The following is a 19,028-nucleotide window of genomic DNA, read 5'->3' as shown; positions in this document are numbered from 1 at the left end:
GGAACATTTTTTTTTTTGTTAAAATTTTGCCATGAAACATTTAGGCTCATCCTTTTCTTTTTTTATCTTGCATAATGTATTCTGACCACAAGTCTTAAAATGTAGCTCTTTTTGAAGAATTGCAGCAGAGTTTGGTGCGATCTTAAAAACTTTACAGATGTGCCACTGGGATTTGCTGAGGTTTTGTACTTAATCGTTTAAATATTGCTATTTCTGAAGATTTTATAGAACTTAGGCTAGAGGCCCCTGGGATCATTTAATCTGACCTGCATGTGAATCATGAGCCAGTGACTTCCATGTAGTTATACTTAAATTGAGCCTAAACACTCATGCTGGACTAAAGCCTGAAGATGTTTGGCTGAAGCAATCTTTTAGAAAGGGAAAACATCAAAATAAGTTGAGTTCCTTGGGTGTGGAGCTTCAGTGCCTAATTATCCTCCCTTTTTTTTTTTTCCATCTAAGTTCATAATTAAGATGTTTCTACTTTCATTTTCCATTGCTTTTGTTATGTTGTGTGCTAGGTTAGAGAGAGCTTTTAGTACTTACTCTTCTCCCCCTGTGAAGATACATGTGAACTGCAGATACCTCCTGGTTTTCCTTTTTCATCAGCTAAACGGTTTGAACTCAGACTCTCATTTGAAGGCATTTTCTGCAGTACTCCAGTCATTCTTGTAGCTCTTTTCTACACTCATCTGAACTTTATTCTTATCCTTTTAAAAAGTGTAACCTGAGTCTGTATTCAGTATTTTTGGTCTCAGTAATGCTTTTTAATATGTTGTTTTGAGATTGAAAATCTTGCCTGGGCTTTAGCCCAAGTCTGAAACTGAACTGTTTTATAGTTTGCTTCTTTTTATGGCCATATTTGAATGCAGCTACTGTGGCTTTAGGAACTAAGTTTCTCACAGTGTGCAGGGTGAATCTCATTGTGATCTTCTGGTGGTTGTCTTAAACTTCAGCGCAGTTATGTACTGAATTGTTATACGCAAAATCTACTTCTTTTTCTTGGAGAGAAAGTGAATTTATTTCAATGTGATAAATCAGAATGCCCATTATAATAACTGTTATTTTGGCATGCTACTAAGCATGGAAGAGAATGCAGTTCTAAGTATATTTGTATGTATTTGTAACCCTGGTCTTGGCCAAATCCTCCAAAATTGTGTGAATTCTATTAGGCACATGATCTCTTAGCTGAACTGTACCTGAGGCTGACTTTGCTTTGGCTAATCAAAAATCAGGTTCAATTTAAATATACATCTATATAGATATATACATGTGTATGTATACATGTATTTATAGATGCACACCTTTTGGTTCCTAATCCTGAGAAGACAAAACCCCTGAAATTTTCATGGGGCATCACACTGTTTAGTTAATTACAGAATGGGAGTTATAAGCAAAACTTAACAGTCCCTTAGAACCAAAATAAAAGAAAACCTGATCTTTGAACTATGAAAAGATGTAGCAAAATATTCCACATCTGTTTAACTGGAAAGAACATCTACATTGAAAGATTTTTTGATTTGGACTGTTTATGAGAGTGACTTTTTCTTAAAAGCTGATTTTGGAGTGCAGGGTAACTGTTGAAAGAAGTACCCACTTTAAGTCTTTCCTTTGTAAGGCTATGATGAGTCACAGAGCAGACTGCTAGCAATGGAGAAATTTTTGTGCAGATTTTTATAATTGAAATTCTGGCTCTCATTTTCCTCTCTCTCGAATAGTAGAGTATTGCTTGTGTGAGTTTAAATCTCTCATTATCTTTGACTATTCCATCACAGAATGGGTAAACCTTTCATATTGTGGCTGTTTTTCATGATACTTTTGAAATACTAGAAAGAACTACTGATAACACTAAAGCAGTAAGAATATATTATTTTCTTTAGGATGGAAGTAACCTTTTGATGGATAATGCCCTTTGGTGATGAGTTAACTACCTTCAGATATGTGTCTATCATGTGATCTCTTTCTCCTGTAACACTTTCTAATGGCAGATTTGTAAGAATTTGTTGCCAGATTCAAAAACGCATTTGTTTTCAAGCTGTGCAATAAATTAAGACATCTAAGATCAACCAGAGACTGAAATCTTACTTGCCCGTTGAGAAATTTCATCCATTCTAATGCTTCTGTATGCCAGCGGTGGTGGCCAGGAGTGGTGCAGTCCTGCAGGTGGCCTGTGGGATGCTCAGATTTGCCTAATGCTTTTCCCGGGAGGAGCTGGGAGTGATTGAGTTGCAGGTACACACCAAACAGTTAGCATTTTCTTCTGCCTGCAAGTCCACGAGACCCATGCTGTTCCTCAGAGGGAGCTGGGGAGCCAGCCTCTCTCAGCAGCACTTTTCTTCTGGCCACCTTGTGCTAGGTAACCTGCCCTGGCAGGCTTTGCCGCTCCCCATATCCATGTTCTCCTCTGATTTTTGTGCAGGCAGTTTGAGAAGGGCAGATGGATGTGTTTGATGGCTGCTGTTGCTGGGGAGGATGTGGAGAGAAGAGGACACGTGGTGCTTTGTGGGGTTCAGCAGTGGGAAGGAGCCATGGCCACTGCCTGGCAGTGGGTAGATGCTTCTCCCAGGATGGTTCAGAATCCCTGATCTGGCCTTTGCAGCTGCTGAGATTGGATTTTGCTGGCCTTCTTTCAGCTCCTGTCTGAAGAATAACAGTTTGTCCCAGAGCCAGTGCTTTTTGGTAGTTCATGCTTTTTTTCAGAAAGACTTTAAGTCATCTGTTGGTTTACTGCTTCTGCATAATAGCCTGTTATAACACAAGAATCTCACGTAGTTGGAACTTGAATGCAAGATGTGGCAATTGGTTTTCCTTTCTTTTTGGCCCTGCAATCAGACTCTAAGCCTGTACTGGGTTGTTATTATTCCCCAAGCAGATAATTTTCTGGGCCTGAAGGAAAGGAATGCTTATCTGTTTAGGGGCAGTGTTTTGTAAGCTGAGTTCAGTTTCATGTTGCCGGTCCTGTTTTGTTGACTGAATTTGCATTACTGTACTTTAAAAGATTTGTAGAAAGATTGTATGTAGTGGTTTAAACAAAAAGGCAGTTTTTTGTTTATGGTGATATATTGTGCTGTTTGATAAGATGAGGATGATAAAAGACAATGTATTTTGTAATTTTAAAATGCTGATTACTCTTGACTTAATGAATTGCATCTTGAATTCTGCTTAATGGAAAAACTATCCTTAAATGGAAAACAATCATTACCAGCACTATCTCTCTCAATGGGTGATTCTTTTTTTCTTCTTTGTGTCTAAGATGCAGAAAACATTCTTTCTAATTCACAGTCCTTTCCAGTCGAACTTCTAGTAGTAAGATGACCTTAGAATCTTCTCCAAGCTTGGCTGCAAACTGTGGTTTTTGGGAGAATCAAAATCACTTTCCCTTGAAATTCTTAGGGTGGGTTTTTTTGGTGGGTTTTTTTTTTTTTTTTCCTTTATGGGTTTGATAATAATAATAAGCCCCCTTTCCAACTGAGGAATTGCTCTGCTGTGTTTCTGGGTTCTTCCTTGTAACTAAGGTCATGTTTATTCCAGAAGTTATGTCCAGGTACCAGCAGCATGTCAGGCTGCTCATCTCTTGGACTGCAGAATGCAGGGAGATGAAAAGGAAGCCAAGACAGCATAAAGGGGAAAAATACAAATAGAAAGTACATTTGTAGAGAGGTGTGTGATCAGGAGAAAAAAGCAGGGAAGTGGAAGACCTAGTAAATTAGTAAATAAAAGGGAAAGGGAGAAGAGAGTATGGTGATGGATGGTGAAGAAACAGGCAACGCTGTAGACAGGAGAACTTGACCCCTGGGCAGAAAGACTTTGTTTTGTTTTCATAAGGCATGGGGCTTAATTTCCAGTTGTGCTGAGCTTTCACAGAGGTATGAAAGGGGAGTGAGAGAAATATAGAAAGCCTGGGATAATCACAGAAGATAAACATATCAGTGCTCATATGTAGTCTTGCATAAATGCCTGTATCAAATGCAAGAGAACATATATCCAGAGATCAAGAAAATCTAGGAGAACTAGGGTTGAGATAGCCACACTGGGAGAGCAAGAAAATGATAAAAAATGATGTGCTGTTTTTAGTAGCATGCTTTCAAGTGGATGCAGGCATATAAGAGTCTTGACAAATTGGTAGTGGAATAGAATTTGGGAACAAGTAAATTCAATGGATTTTGACCTTGATAGGGAAAATAACATTCATAGAAGTTTGTATAAGCAGTGATAGATTCGCATCTTTAACCTGGTAAATGTTTTTTAGGACTGGTTTGGGTTTTGGGGTTTTTTTTAGAAGTTATCACAGCAAGGAATATGTTCATCTGTGAAGTATTAGGGAAGTTCCAAGTCTTCGTAATCTTGACCATTTAAAACACCCTGGCCTAGACTTAACTTGTTTACATTCAGCTGCAATAACTACTTATTTTAATCACATCTAATCCTGGAAACCCATCTATCTGCAGAGGGCTGCGTATTTGTTTTATAATACTTAATTCTTCTCTAATTACATATAACAAGCTGTGTTCCTGTGCTTAGCAATGGCTTTGGGGCATGGTGGGAAGAAACTGATGGTAAATGGATAATTCCTGACTTCTTGTGTACAAACTTCTCAAGCTGCTTTGTCTGCTTTAATCCAAAAGCAGCCCTTAGAACCGAAGTCTAATCCCAAAGCTTGGTTAATGCAAATGATTTGCATGCCAAAAAGAGCCACTTGTGTGAAGAAGGATAAAAAAGTGGGCTTCAAGATGGATTTTGTTTTACAATAGCTGCTTAAGTATGTAAACTTGGCCTTACTAAAAAGAATGAGAAAATCTGTGTATACCGTTGGATAATCGTAAAAGGTTTTGTGCTATTCTTTCTTTCTTTCTTTCTTTCCAGATTTGAACATGGAATTCAACCCATCAGATCATCCACGGGCCAGTACGATATTTCTCAGTAAATCGCAAACAGATGGTAGGTTACTGAATTTATTACAGTATTTGCTATTGCAGTTATCGCTAAAGCCTTTGTTAGAATGCATGTGATAGTCTTTTACTATATAATTCCCCTCACAAAAAAAGAGACTTTTATAGACATCATGTTAGAGTTGAAAGAAGTCTAACTAACACCTTTAGTTAATTACTTTGTCAGACCAGTAGTAGAAGGTACAGGTTTGAGTCCTGTCATGTCCTGAAATTGTAAGTTCCAAGTAGTTGTGTATCAGAACTACAAATATGGATAAAGCTTAATATAATTATATTTAAAAAATATTTTCCCTAAATCCAAAATTTCTTGTGTAACTGTTGTTTTTTTAAACTCTGAACATTAGGCCAAGCTTCTGGGAAATGTGCGGGGAGTATTTTCTTGAGAAAATGCCAGTTTACTTTAGCTAAGAAGACAGTCCAGAGTTTCCTCCGATATAGCTGATACTGTAAATGAGCTCAGTACTAGTTTTTAATAACAAGACAATCCCCATCCCACCCGAACATTCTCTCTTCTTCTCTCATTATGGATTTGATATGATCATATATTTGTCTGGAGTATTTTTTTCATTAATAGACAAAACGATCCCTCTGGAATTACCTCTGTTAAGCAAGCCTCTTGATAGAGTTAGTAGAATAGAAGCCATTTATTCTGGCTCTTTCATTCCCTGTTGGACATGTATGACATGTTGTTTTAGAAGTAGATGAATAATCGATGCAAATCACATTATTTTCCACCAAGACTTTCAAAGCAGTTTCTACATTGTAATTTTGACTGTTCAGTATGAATTCTTTGTCCTTCTTTCTGCTGCCTATAAATGCCGTTTTTGATTTACATAGTAAATTGCAGTGTCAAACACATAACTTAAAAATAATGTAGTTTTCACTTACGGTATATTTTTTGCTAATTTTTGAGCATGACTAGAACAAAGAGGATATACATTTAGGCCCTAAATGAAGAGTTGATTGTGTGAGTACCTCTTTTGCACTTCAGATTGTCCTTCTGAATTCAGCCCTGGTTCTGTCAGTGTCTTATATGTGGTTTTGGATGTGATTTACCATTCTAATCTGGTTTGGTAGTTTGTAAAATGAGTACGATATTGCCATAGTACACTATATTATGAAGATTGATGTCTTTTTATAGTGTTTTGAGACTGTATAATCCCATACGGACGCTACATGTTTCTTGCTGCAGCTTGTTGAAAAAAGGACAAAAAAATCCGCAAGTCCAACAACTAAAATTTTGACCAGACCTGATGATTATTTTTACTTGTAGTAATAGTGGTTAATTTATTACCGTATGTAGTTAATTGTAAGAATTTTTTAAAATGACAGTTTACACCCATGCTAGAGTTGGTATGTGAAACTTTGTTCTCGTTTAAATAATATGAAGAACATATTTTTGAGTGAAAACAATGAATTTAGTGAAACAATATAGAAACATCAACAGGAGTGTAAGATCTGTTCAGCTATCCTTGATCACGGTGGAAAAAATCCAAAGTCTATCTTGCTTGTACAAAAAAAAAAAAAAGATTCTGCAAACATTTATCAGCTGATGTATTGCCAAGAACCATCCCGTTCTGGTGGGACAACTCACAGTAGTAAGCATTTTGCTTGGCTGTACTTTGGGCCTGTTGTGGAACCAAGTCAGCTGTAGCAGTTAACACACTATTCAAGGACGTTGCCTAACACCAAAATGCAATAAAATACTTGTTAAGGGGAAAATATAAAGGTTTTTTAGGGTGTGTAGGGTTGTATTCTGACAGCCTGCTGTGGAGCCTAGGGGACCCCCAACACTTCTTAAGTCAGTGTAGAAGGGGGAGAGCTGAGCTCGCAATGTTGAAAACACCTAACTTGGACATGTAACTACCTCTCTCCCTTACTTGTATACTGTTGGGCTGGCAAACCTTCCTGTTGACTGTAAGTGAAAATATTTCTACAGGCAGGAACTGCAAACATTTAAAATATAATATTGGAAAGCTGAGGGACATCAGGACTCAAGGTTTCATCCAGGATCTGGCTGGGACTCTTGAGGGTTCATTATGTGTTTCTACAGCGGGAAAGCGCCAAGTCCATAACTACGTGCTAGAGTGACTTGGCAACGTTACCTTCAGGCAGTTCCACATCTAACTTCCTAGCAGCCCTGTACTCTTACAGCCTCACTGGTAACCTTGTGATAGTGCCCTGGCATAGGAGCTGCGCTTAAGCTGCTTGTGAGCAACAAGCTGAGTACCCCAACTATAATGATACAGAACGTGGCATCTCTGGATATTATGTGGTCTGAATTTCCCATTGTTCTGTGAAGCTTGGATGCCATACTAAGCGTCTGAATCTGTCCTGTCCCTCATAATCAGTAGTCTGAATGCATCCTTAATTACCTGAGAGTTCAATGAATCTGTTGAAAAGTTGAAGACACAATAAATATTAATTCAATTCCTAACTGAAATAGCTTTTCTAAATGTTTCCAACTCTGTAGGAATTTTCTGGGTGCTGAATCTTCTGTGAGTAATTTTCCCTGTTCAGGGAGCTAGTAAAGAATATCATCTTTTATGTCTTTAACTTCTATGAGTGCTTTATAAAAGTTCTCCCTTGTTTGCTGAGTTTGGCCTGTAAGCAGGATGGACTAGGTTACTGAAAAGCCATGCACTATTTAGTGTGTGGTTGTGGTTAAGCTAGGGTTTCCAAACCTTAGCACTCCAATAATGTAACTTCCTTTCCTTACAATAGCAAGAGGGCAACGGTTGCTACTTCAGGGTGCTGGTAATGGTCTTTCCTGGGTTACAGCTGTTCACTTCTCCTAACTTACATTAAGCTTTACACATTCAATGTACTGGCTAAATTTTGCAGTATCAGTGCAACAATGGGCTTCAGACAAAGAGGATTTTGAAATTGTATTTATATAGTGGATAGAAGTGAAGTAAGCTGCACTTACTTTTTAATGTTAACTAGGACCAGTCTCCTGTTTCTCAGACAAGACAAAAAGAAATTATTTACAAAATTCCAACATGTGAGATGTTTTTATTGATGTAATCCTCAAGGATTTTGTCTTCAATCCTGATATTGGTAACATTAAGATAGTCTGTAGAAATTGCACAAAGAAGGCTTCTATTACAGCTCAATGAAAAATACATACAAATACATACATACTTACATACATACTCACACAAATGTACATAGATATGTGCGTGTATGTATTTCCTCACTCCCTTTTATTTCAGGATAATATATTTTCCTACTATTGCAGAAGTTCGACAATAATGATTGAAAGTGCCAGCGGAAATAGGAACAGGTCATTGACCTTAAATACATTAAACTAAGACAGTTTGGCAGCATCCCAGTCTCCACTTGAAGAATTCCATTCCAACTTCCAAGTTTTAAAATGTTATAAAGAAAACAGAAGTATTTTCATTTAATTGTTTAAACTGACTCTAAATCTTTTCAGCTTCATTTCCTCAAAGCCCCATGCCTGAAAGCCAAAAGCCTGGAGTTGCAGTTAGGAGTTTATGCTACAAAATGATGGTTAATTATAACACTATGGTCTGGCCTGCTGAAGTCCATACTGTGCCATGTGAGCAGTGCAAAGGGTCTTTAAACTGGTTGAAGCCAAGCGGTGGAATTACCTCTTTACAGTCATTTTAGCTTGGCAGAAGTGGCCTTTTGCCTTGTGCAATAACTGTCTTTCCCTTGTTTAAAGGGAGGGTTGTGATCGTAAAAGAGAGTGGTTGTGACAAAATGGGTTTCTGCTATGCCCGATTCCCTATCGGCATATGTTCTGGAAAGAGTTTAGCCTTACGCTATGGCAGAGTGGGCCGGAAGCACAAAAGCACAGCTGCCTTCTTGTAGTCCCTCACCGGAGAATCCAGGCTAACTGAATTTCTGTTATATGGGGAAAACAAGGGAAAGGAGGTCAACGTGGTGCTTAGAAGAATGTGCAGCACAAGCAGTGCTTGAGCAGGGAGGAATGAGAGGTGTGTATAAATACATTAATATTTTCTTCTGGAGATTGGAAATAGCAAATGGGAATGAACTGTGAGTGATATTCTTGCTTTGGTAAATAGATGATTGTATTTTCATGGGGAATTGAATAATGGATACAAGGGAGAATACAGAAGAGAAAAACTAAAATAGGGGAAAAAAGGTGATTAAAATGGAATTTGGAGTGTACATGCAGGCTGTCTTTATAGGATTTTGTCCATAAGAACTTTGTATGTGGTATTGTTATTCGTGATTAAAACACTGTTAAATACTTAACTGTGTTCAAAATTTTGCAGTTAATAGTTGTTAATTTTCAGTTATGTGCTCTATTAGGTTTACATGCAGCTTATCAGAATTCTTTACTGCCTGTACATTGCAATATGCAATACTAGACAAATACTTTGGCTATTCTTAGAAAGGAGTACCTATCATCATTTTGTTGTTTCCCTTTAGATTACTTATGTCCCTTGCTGATGATAAATGCAGTGTGTGGAACTTAAGTGTAGTGCAGTGTTTTAGCAGGATTTCAAGCAGTTTAAATGTTTACTAGATGATCAGAATTTTCCTGCTGTTCCTGTTTAATTCTGTTTACAATGTCCATAATTGTGGATCTGAGCATGTACTAAGTGACATGGCTAACATCTGTCATGTGTGATTCTCCTTTCTGCTCCCTGGGAGGAAAATTATGTAAGGATTTTTAAAAGTTTTTTTCTTATTTTCTTTTCATTTTATGTCTGCATTAAACACAATTATTTCACAGTATTCACACATACAGCCTTGTTTATGTGAGATTGCTTGCTTATAAAAAATCACAAATTATGGCTTCTCATCCAACAGGGAATGGACAGGCTATCCCACCATTATAAACACTCTTATTTTGCTAAGTGCATTGGGTTGCATAGCTTTCAAATCATGGTGCACCAAAGTGCATTTAATCACCTACAGCATGAAACCATTATTATTTTAATCCTGCAGTTTGATTTATGTGTTAGTTGCCTCTAGACTTGTATCCTAAATGCTGTGGTATTTTCACTGGAACAGAGCTCCACAGGCTCTCTATGGGGTGAGTTAATTGGGAAAGTGCATTAAAAAATTAAGTAGAGTATATTTAATCAGCTGTAATAAGCATTTGCCTGACAATTAAGACTCTATACATCTATCTCCCTTGTTGTTGCTGTTTACTTTCTGAATATTTTGGTTAATTGTGGCTTTGACTTGCAACCCTTGCTTGTGGTGACTGGTTCATACTCACCAAAGTAATATATTTTCATTGTAATATCCAACATGAGTAATAGTTTCAGGCTTGCACCTGATCATTATAGAAGGCAGTGGTGTAATGCATATGGTTTCAAGGCTGCTCTATGGGGGTTAGTGCACAGTAAGCTATGATGAGGATTTGCTAACTCCATGGTGTGGCTATTTAGGTGCTTTCATACCTGCAAGGTAGTGTAGGCCACTTTGCAGCAAGGTACCTTGCATGAAGGCACTGGTGGCTCAGAAGTACGCACACAGAGAACTGGTGAAGGATGGCTAATCCATTGCTAACTTGGGCTGTAGCTTACTGCATATTAACTTTCCCATGCGGACCAACGCCTGGTGAAGTACCCAAATGGATGAGAATTTTAATCCATCACCACACTAGTGAGCGAAAATGCCTTTATGCATACAGATACATGTTCCTTCTGTGTTTGATATATAAATATACTTGGTTAGTGCAAAAGCAATTATAATGTTGCACATAGCCTCCTGTTCTTTTTATTATAAGTGGTATATAAGAAGCTTAATCAGGAAAAATAGTCATGTAATATTTCTATCATATTTTGTGTTTTTGCAGTGAGAGAAAAACGCAAGAGTCTCTATATAAACCACGTAAGTGAAAATGCCTCGCTACGCAGCTTTCTCCTTGTTGTCTATATTATACAGTAAATAAGAATTATTACACATGATTTCCATATTGGTGAGGGTGCTGATGCTTCAAATGTCTGTTCTGCATCAGGATCCAGAAGTATAGGTCTCGGCTATTGAGTTAATGGAACAGATCTGTTGGTTTGAAGACAGTGTCGTGCTCATAACCAGTGTACATAGGTACCCGGTACCTGGGACAAAGAGCTGCATACATTAGTATGATTTTTAAAATTATTACAAAAACTCTCGAAACTTTAAATTACATTTGTATGCAAGTTTGCTTTGGCAGAGAGCTGCAGCATTTGATATTTACACAGAAGTTTTGAAGTGCCTGACCTGCCTGATCAACACTTGATGCAATGTAAATGTGGATTGACATGTGGTACATGCTGAGTATGAAGGGGTTTGATATGCTTGCATACCCCGGGTGTTTTAAAGTTCAGTTCTTTTCTGTTTGAATCAAATTCTCGGTGAAGCTGAGAGCAAATCCCCTATAGCCTGCTTCAGGTACGGGACCAGGCTCTTTGCCCCAGGTAGTATTCTTTGTACTACTGAAGCACCTGGAACCAATGCAGTTCCCAGTATGTTAAGCCTTGTGCTGAAATACCTGGAGTCGCACCTGAGTAAAACTGAGGAGGGAAAGAACTAATTGTCTCCCAAATGGTGTTTTCCTTTAGGGTGAAATGGGGAGAAGTTCTCAAACTTTTCTCTATCTGGAAATACAGGCCATTGTTTCATGAATCATTTTTAAGCCAGTACAGCTGCTGAAAGAAGCAGATGTCGTTTACAGCCTCTGCATCCCTTTGTGCTGGGGCGAACATTTGTGCAGCTTCAGGTAAACTGGATTGGGGCATGAATGCAGCTAGATTCAGCATGGCTAAAAGCTAAAATAGATCTGTTCTTAAATGTGATTCGTTTCAGGGCTTGCACCCCCAGAAAGGGAGGGAGGCACGGAGGCAGGAATGAGCTGCCAAGTGGGGTGAGAAGGCAGGACTGCTTCATTTGTTGGAAGACATGTTTTGTGCTGAGTGTTTCTGAAACTACCACCTAGCTTCAAAAGCAAGCTGAGATTTTCACAGTTTCCCAAGATTTAAGATTTTGAGAAAGTCATGAACTACTGTGAGGCTTATAAAAGCCTTAAAGTTGGTCCCACCAAGCTAGCAGATATTCTCAATGATTCCCACCTTCTATTTCCCTGTAAAACATTTCTATTGTTTATAGTGCACGTGAGGGTGGTTTGCAGTGCAGTTATATTGTTATAAAATTACTTGCAAAGTTAATGCTCTGGGTTCCTGTAAACTTAATAATGTGTGCTCAGTAACTTCCAGCAGTCTTTTTAGCCTCAAACTTGGAGGGTTCAATGCAAAAAAATGAACAAATAGACACTGCAAAGCAAGGAATTAACTGAGTTTCTGTGTCCACCTTGTGTTATGGATGAAATTCTCATGTGTCCTGAATCATTTCATGTCATGTAAAAGACGTGTTCTGCATTAGGCAGACTGCGAGTGGATTCCTGTGGCGGATTAAACAAAGATGACTATTACAAATGCTGCTGGAAGCACACTGTTGCAAACCCTGGTATAAAATATTTTTAGGCAATGTTGGAGTTGTTGCAGAAAAGGGAAGGTTGATCATATCACTGTGGAGTTGTGTTGTTGGGAGCTCAATGTAGCAGCTCAAGCAGTTGATACCCTAAGCACTATACCTCTTCCTAATTTCCTTTTTTTTTTTTAAAGTGTCATTCAAGGCACTGGCTAAGGTTGCAGCAATGTAAACTTCCCTCAGTAGTCTGGTTTACTGCTACCTTAAGCCTGACTTTGTACTTACAAAGTACTTCTGAATTACAAAGCTAAAAATATCCTTTATGAAGCTGAAGTCCTTACCATGGCTTTCTCTGTGTGTGTCCTTGCAAGTCAGTTAAGATTTTAGCCAATTCGCATAGATGAACTATATTCTCAAATGTGGCCTGTGATATTTAAGTTGTTACTGAGATGTATGGTTGACTTCAGCACACCTGTGAGTATTCATTCAGCACCTCCTAAATATTCACTCTGCTGAAGCTGATACACAAACTGGTGATCATTTTTGAAGTGGTTGCTGTGGCCTTTAGCTGGTGTTTAGGTTTGTAGACTGCAGGGAACCATCGTAATTTTCCTAGACCACCTCGTTTGAAGAAATCTGAGGAAATAGTTAGATTTAAGAATTGTATGTGACAACTGATGGGTAGTATTTACATGATAAGCAAATTTATGATATACCCTATTGGTTGATCAGTTCTCTTCCACCATTTTTCAGTGTGTGCTAAGTGCATTTCTAACAGGAGCTATTGCAACTCATCTGTTTTCGTTGTTGATGTGAAGTTCTGGGTCCCCACATCTGCTCTGGAGGAAACAAGCCAGAGGACATAAATTTTGGAGCGTTGTTTTGTCTTCCTTTTACAAGAACTCACCATAATGCAGCAGTGTTCTCTTTTGTGGTTTTTCCATAACGTCATCTTTTTTTTTTTCTTTTATAAGTCTTTTATACTTATTCTCCTTTTGTGACAACCAACCAAGATGAGCAACAAAGTATTTTTATCCTTTTGTGCAATATCTTTTTGGGAATTTTCCAGGCAGAGTTGAACATCTCCCAAATGATCAGGGTGGCTGGCTAGCAAGAGAAGTATCAAGAAATGTTGTGCTTTTGCTTCTTTAACTGCTTGTCTAGTTCTGTGTAGTAATAGATGAGAATAGTAGTTTATACAAATACAGTTTCAAAATGAAAAAATTAATGAATTAATACTGACTCTTTTTCATTTAAAAATGCACTTTCTCAGTATGATGACACCACTGTTCTTTTCCTTTCTAGCTTGCTGCTCTTTGTAAAGTATTTTAATTGTCTGAATAGTTTCCTTTCATCCCCAAATACAAATAGTGGGTTCCTGCTTTGATTTATTGCACTTTGTCCAGGGCTGGCAGTTGCCAACTTTCAGATTGACCTTGCCAGTAGGTGTGATGGAACAACCAGCAGCTGTTCTTTTTTTGGGGTTGGGAAGGCAAGGGGAAGGAATGAAATGGGGGTGACAGGGTGCTGTGGAGAAGCCATCATCTCTCAGTCTTCCCACGGAGCCTAGGGAGACTGACGACAGGTTGGGGTTGGTGCTGGATCCTTTGCATACCTACCTACAGTATACCTGGAGTGTTTGCTTTCTTCCAGCCTATTTTAATTTCTAAGCAGTTGTGGCAGACTCTGCTTCCCTTTCCCGTTGAACTGGCAGTTGTTTTTTGTTATGGCTTTAACGCTGCTTCAGTGTGCACTTGTCTTCTTTTAATCTGCTTAGTCAAGCTGCTGAGGGAGATAAAGATGCAGACTGAGATAGAGGTGTTTCCTTTTTCAGAGAGGAGAGATTGCATCAGTATCTTTGCCTGAACAAAGAAAGCAAACAGCAAGACATGTTTTATGGGTTTTTTTGGGGGTGGGTGAAGAAAGAGTGAAATTTTTATTATTGTTTGCAGTAGCTAGTTCTTTGTACTTGGGGGTACTGGTGGATGAAAAGCTGGACATGAGCCAACAATGTGTGCTCGCAGCCCAGAAAGCCAGTCGCATCCTGGGCTGCATCAAAAGAAGCGTGGCCAGCAGGTCAAGGGAGGTGATTCTGCCCCTCTACTCCACTCTGGTGAGACCCCACCTGGAGTACTGCGTCCAGCTCTGGAGTCCTCAGTGCAGGAAAGACATGGACCTGTTGGAGCGGGTCCAGAGGACAGCCACAAAAATGATCAGAGGGATGGAACACCTCTCCTATGAGGAAAGGCTTGAGAGAGTTGGCGTTGTTCAGCCTGGAGAAGAGAAGGCTCCAGGGAGACCTTATTGTGGCCTTTCAGTACTTAAAGGGGGCTTATAAGAAAGATGGGGACAGCCTTTTTAACAGGGCCTGTTGTGATAGGACAAGGCGTAATGGCTTTAAACTAAAAGAGGGTGGATTCAGCCTAGATATAAGGAAGAAATTTTGTTACGATGAGGGTGGTGAAACACTGGAACAGGTTGCCCAGAGAGGTGGTAGATGATCCCTGGAAACATTCAAGGTCAGGTTGGATGGGGCTCTGAGCAACCTGGTCTAGTTGAAGATGTCCTTGCTCATTGCAGGGGTCTTCGACTAGATGAACTTTAAAGGTCCCTTCCAACCCAAACTACTCTGTGATTCTATGATTTCTCTATCAAGTTTTTGCTAGAAATTTTCCCTTTCAGACAAGATGAAAATGCTGTTTGCCAAAGTACTTTCTTCTCTTCTTGACAAGATACACTTTTAAAGTTGAGTCTGTGTTTATGAGCAGTAATATCCACTAAAAATAAGGGGAATTTTTTGCATATTGGAATATTTCTGAAGAGAAATCCTGTGGAAAAGGGAAGTCATATTTCTCTTCAGCATTGGGTTTTGTTTTTTTTTATTCTCGAGACCCTTCATCAGCCTTGTAGCAACAGCTTCCTTTCAGCATAGTCTTGTTTAGGGATCTGAACATGACTTCCAGTCTGCTATCCTGGCAACTGGATATTCAAATCCCAGCGGACTAATACTGTTTTTATCATTCCAAGTAGAAAAACTTACATTTGTGTATAGACTAACTTTTTTTTCAGCATTCTGGGGAAAAGTTCCTGGGTATCATTCATGTCAGAACCCCAGTCCCTGTAGGTGACCCTGTAGTGATTCACATCAGGGGAACCTTCTTCCCAGCAGCTGTCCTGCTGATGGGGACTAGTGGAGAACGGAGGGGTCTTTTGCTGTATGTGGTGTGGCACAAGAAATTTCTGTGAGCGTTTTCGCATGCTTGAAATGATGTATGGTATTTGCTCCTGTATAGCCCGCAAATTTTCCTGTCAGAGTGGATAAAGAGACTGTTCTGCTTCCCTATTGTAAAACTACTAGGCATGTGACTGGTAATCAAACACTTTCAGCTGGTCATTATAAGAGTAAATATGGTACATGCTGAAATGAGAACATAGTCTAAAAAGTGCATTAATCCATGAAAAATGCAAAGCACAACATAAAATGTGAACTGTTTTGGTTAAGTGCCTGAGGCTGGCTATTGTAAAGTTTTATAATTGCTGTCCAAATTCCTTAAGATATTTTAATTAACATTCCTTAGAGAAGAACAAGATAAACTGGAAGATAGATTAGAGGCTTCTCAGGTGCTCTTGAAGCTCTCCTAGAGATTGCTTAATCTGGTCTTTACTCCTCTCCATTGCAAGATCACAAAAAAACAGGTCTAGAGAGGGCCTTTATAGGCCATCTGGCCCATCTAGCAGATTCCTTATGCTGATGCCATTCCTAACAGATGCTGTTTAAGATGCTTTTTCAGGCTTCCAGTAAGTTAGAATCAATGGGTTTTCTTTAATGGCTTACTTAAACTCACTGCTTGAAATGTTTTTTTCTAATGTCTTTCAGTCCCTTGCTTCTTTTCCTGTCTTCTAGGGTGAAGAATTTTACCTCTCCTATCAGCCTCAAGGCAATAAGTTATATGAAGTGGCAAACTTTTATAGGAGGAGGAGGAACAAAAAATAACTTTTAAGGTGGAATGAGAGCACACAGGAGAGTTCTTTTACAAGGTTGCTATATAATACTTGCTGTGCTTGGGAGCCTAGTAAAGGCCCTCCAGTCAAATTGCACAACACTAGCAATTATACGCTATGTAAATATAAGCCTTTAAGCTGCTTTTAGAGTTCAAAGAAATATCTAATCTTTTCAGGTTTGTAAAATAGGGTGCTTTATCAGTGGTTAGGGCCTGTGTGTGCTGCAGAAGAGTTTACCAATGGTTGCTGAGCCCCCCAAGAACTCAGTGGTACTGTGACATAGTTTCTACAATTGACATTACTAAGGACAAGCTTAGAGAGCAAAAAACTTCCAAGTACAGATCTAGTCTAAGGCATCAGTTTTGGACATTGTCAAACATTGGTGAGACTAATGAACTGAGGACAAGGTTGAATCATGTCATAGACCAGTGAGGTACAATGAGTGGTTGGACTGGATCTTTTTTTTATTGTAGATGTTGGCAGAGAAAGGTAAAGCACACAATGGTGCAGTTTTCTGTAGCTTTTGTTCAGGTGAATATACCCATATCTAGCCACTAAATGTCAACAGTTGTGCTGTAGTATTGTTATGCAAGATGAAAATAAATGCAGAGCTTTGCAGCGCTGTGCAGAGAGTTGTGTTGCGTGGCTTGCTTGATTTTGGAAACACTTTGTTGACCTGTAAAATCATGTTTCTTCTGTGAAAAATGTTGTCAGAACTAAATCATGTCCTGAAGCAACAGAAGATCCCCAGGATAGGAACCTCCCTTTTCCAAGTCAGAAGCAATCCTGGTATTTTTGCTTGCTGTTGTAATTTGGCTTCGTGTATACTTTTACATGCCAGTTTTGCCTATTAGCATTTTGGCCAGCCTCTACTGCCTGGAAGCTAATGGGCATGTCTCCACAGATGGGTGCAAGCAGGCCTAAATTTTTCCATGGGGGGAAATGCTATTTAATAGTACCTTTTAAAATCATGCAATAACTTACACTTGGTTTGATGGAAGAAGAGACAGTATTATCATTATTTAGAACAGAAGCTGCAAATTATCTTTTGATGGACAAGTGCAAAAGAACATCGAAAAAGTCTAAAGCTCCTCTGCCAAACTGGAAGCTGACTGGCTGAAGGCCAGCTCTGGTACAAAAGCTGTATAGCTTCATTAGGGAAGTGTTGTGCCCAAATGAACAAATCCTGCTGAGCATCAGGGCAGAGAGCCATACTAGTGCAGCTAAAGAGCTTCCAGGACAGAGCTGGCTGGTATCCCTTCTGGTCAATTCTGAGTGTGAGTTTCAGTCAGTATGCACCCATCCATTAGATGTTTCTACCAAAAAACACCCTGAAATGACTATTTTAACAAAAGAAATAGTAACACTTCCCCTTTCCCAACAAATTTATGTATAATTTCTGAGTGATGCTAAAATGAAGGCTGAGAGAAATTCATCCTTTTGTGTATTTTCATTGTGAATTAGTTAGGAAGTTGTTGTGATTCCTTTCATAGCAGGTACGCAGAAACAGTTCTGCAGAGCTTGTGTGATTTAGATGGCAAACTAAGCCATTCTATTTCTGATAAGATCTATTTTATGTAAGCTCCAAGTAAATCGTATTGTTCAAACATCTTAAAACAAACATGATTTGGAAGGTTGGAAAGTTTCAGGATGAAGCTGGGAGAAAAATAAAGCAGTGGTATTTCCTTGTTACTAGCTGTGCAAGAGGGAGAAACCTGTTTTTAAGAGCTAGAAACACTTGGCATTAAGTGGAATCTTGATCTCTTGGAGCTTGTTCTGTAACACACGTAAAAGCTTAGCAAGTTATAAAGCAATTTTTTTTCTGTTATACATCTTTTTCTGTAAAGAAAGAAATTCCACAAAACAGTTATTATGTAGTTATTGTAACCTATATTGCCAGCATTTCTTAATGAAAGTCTTCGGTTGAAATGAGAAAAATAACAACTGCTCTGGAGTAAAAAGCTACAAATCCTCTCCACCAAAAGAAATTGCAAGATGATAGAAAATTGTTCCAGAATTCATCTCAAGAGGTTGTTCAGTCTGGTTTCTTGCCTCAGAGCATCTAAGATCTTCCTGGCATATGTTTGTTTTACCTCTTCTTTACAACTTTCAGTGATGGAGATTCTGTCACTGCTCAAGTCACTCAAGCTGTCCCTGCCATTAAAAAAAGGTGATAGTTTGGGGTGGGGTTTTTTTGCCATCACCTCCTCTCATACTCCATGTCCAATCTTAATTTTCCCTAGTTCAATATAAGCTGCTCTTTCTTATCCCATCCACAGTGGTCACGGAGAACAACATTCCCTTCTTTGGAACTCCCTTCACCATGACTTAAGGCCAATATTGTTGCTTTGTTCCTGGAGAAAACCTCTCCGGTCTTTCAGTTTTTCCTTCTAAATCAAGTTTTTCAAACCTCTGTTTAATCTTGCTGCTCTCTCCTCTTGACTCTCTGAAATCACTTCATCTTTCTTAAAATACCGTGGTCAAAACTGGACATAATATTCTAGCTGAGCAGAGTGGAAGGGTGCTCCATCCTGTTGTATACATGGCAATTCTATTTATAAATCCTGTATGGTATTTTCCTTTTTTATAAAAGAGTGAATTTGTTGTCATGTGATCTGAACATCCTTTCGATGACAGCCTTGACAGTTGCTTGCCATA

General features: G+C 38.8%; 1 protein-coding gene across 4 annotated transcripts in view; it reads left to right on the top strand.

Moving 5' to 3' along the window:
- The window catches only part of CCNY (cyclin Y), a 126,074-nt gene that overhangs the window by 68,709 nt on the left and 38,337 nt on the right, over positions 1-19,028 (top strand). Inside the window, exons 2-4 of one of the 4 annotated variants that reach the window (XM_059818330.1) lie at positions 4,864-4,938; positions 9,600-9,608; positions 10,756-10,790. In XM_059818330.1, the coding sequence (XP_059674313.1) occupies positions 4,864-4,938; positions 9,600-9,608; positions 10,756-10,790 (119 nt within the window). Of the gene's footprint in view, positions 1-4,863; positions 4,939-6,763; positions 6,776-9,599; positions 9,609-10,755; positions 10,791-19,028 lie in introns of all 4 variants that reach the window. The other 3 variants (XM_059818329.1, XM_059818328.1, XM_059818331.1) reach the window with 3 other exon arrangements.

The sequence above is a fragment of the Gavia stellata genome, chromosome 6 (assembly GCF_030936135.1).
Source record: "Gavia stellata isolate bGavSte3 chromosome 6, bGavSte3.hap2, whole genome shotgun sequence".
In the NCBI taxonomy this organism is placed as follows: domain Eukaryota; kingdom Metazoa; phylum Chordata; class Aves; order Gaviiformes; family Gaviidae; genus Gavia; species Gavia stellata.
Note: the sequence above shows the minus strand (reverse complement) of the source record. Positions and strands in the feature narration are given on the sequence as shown.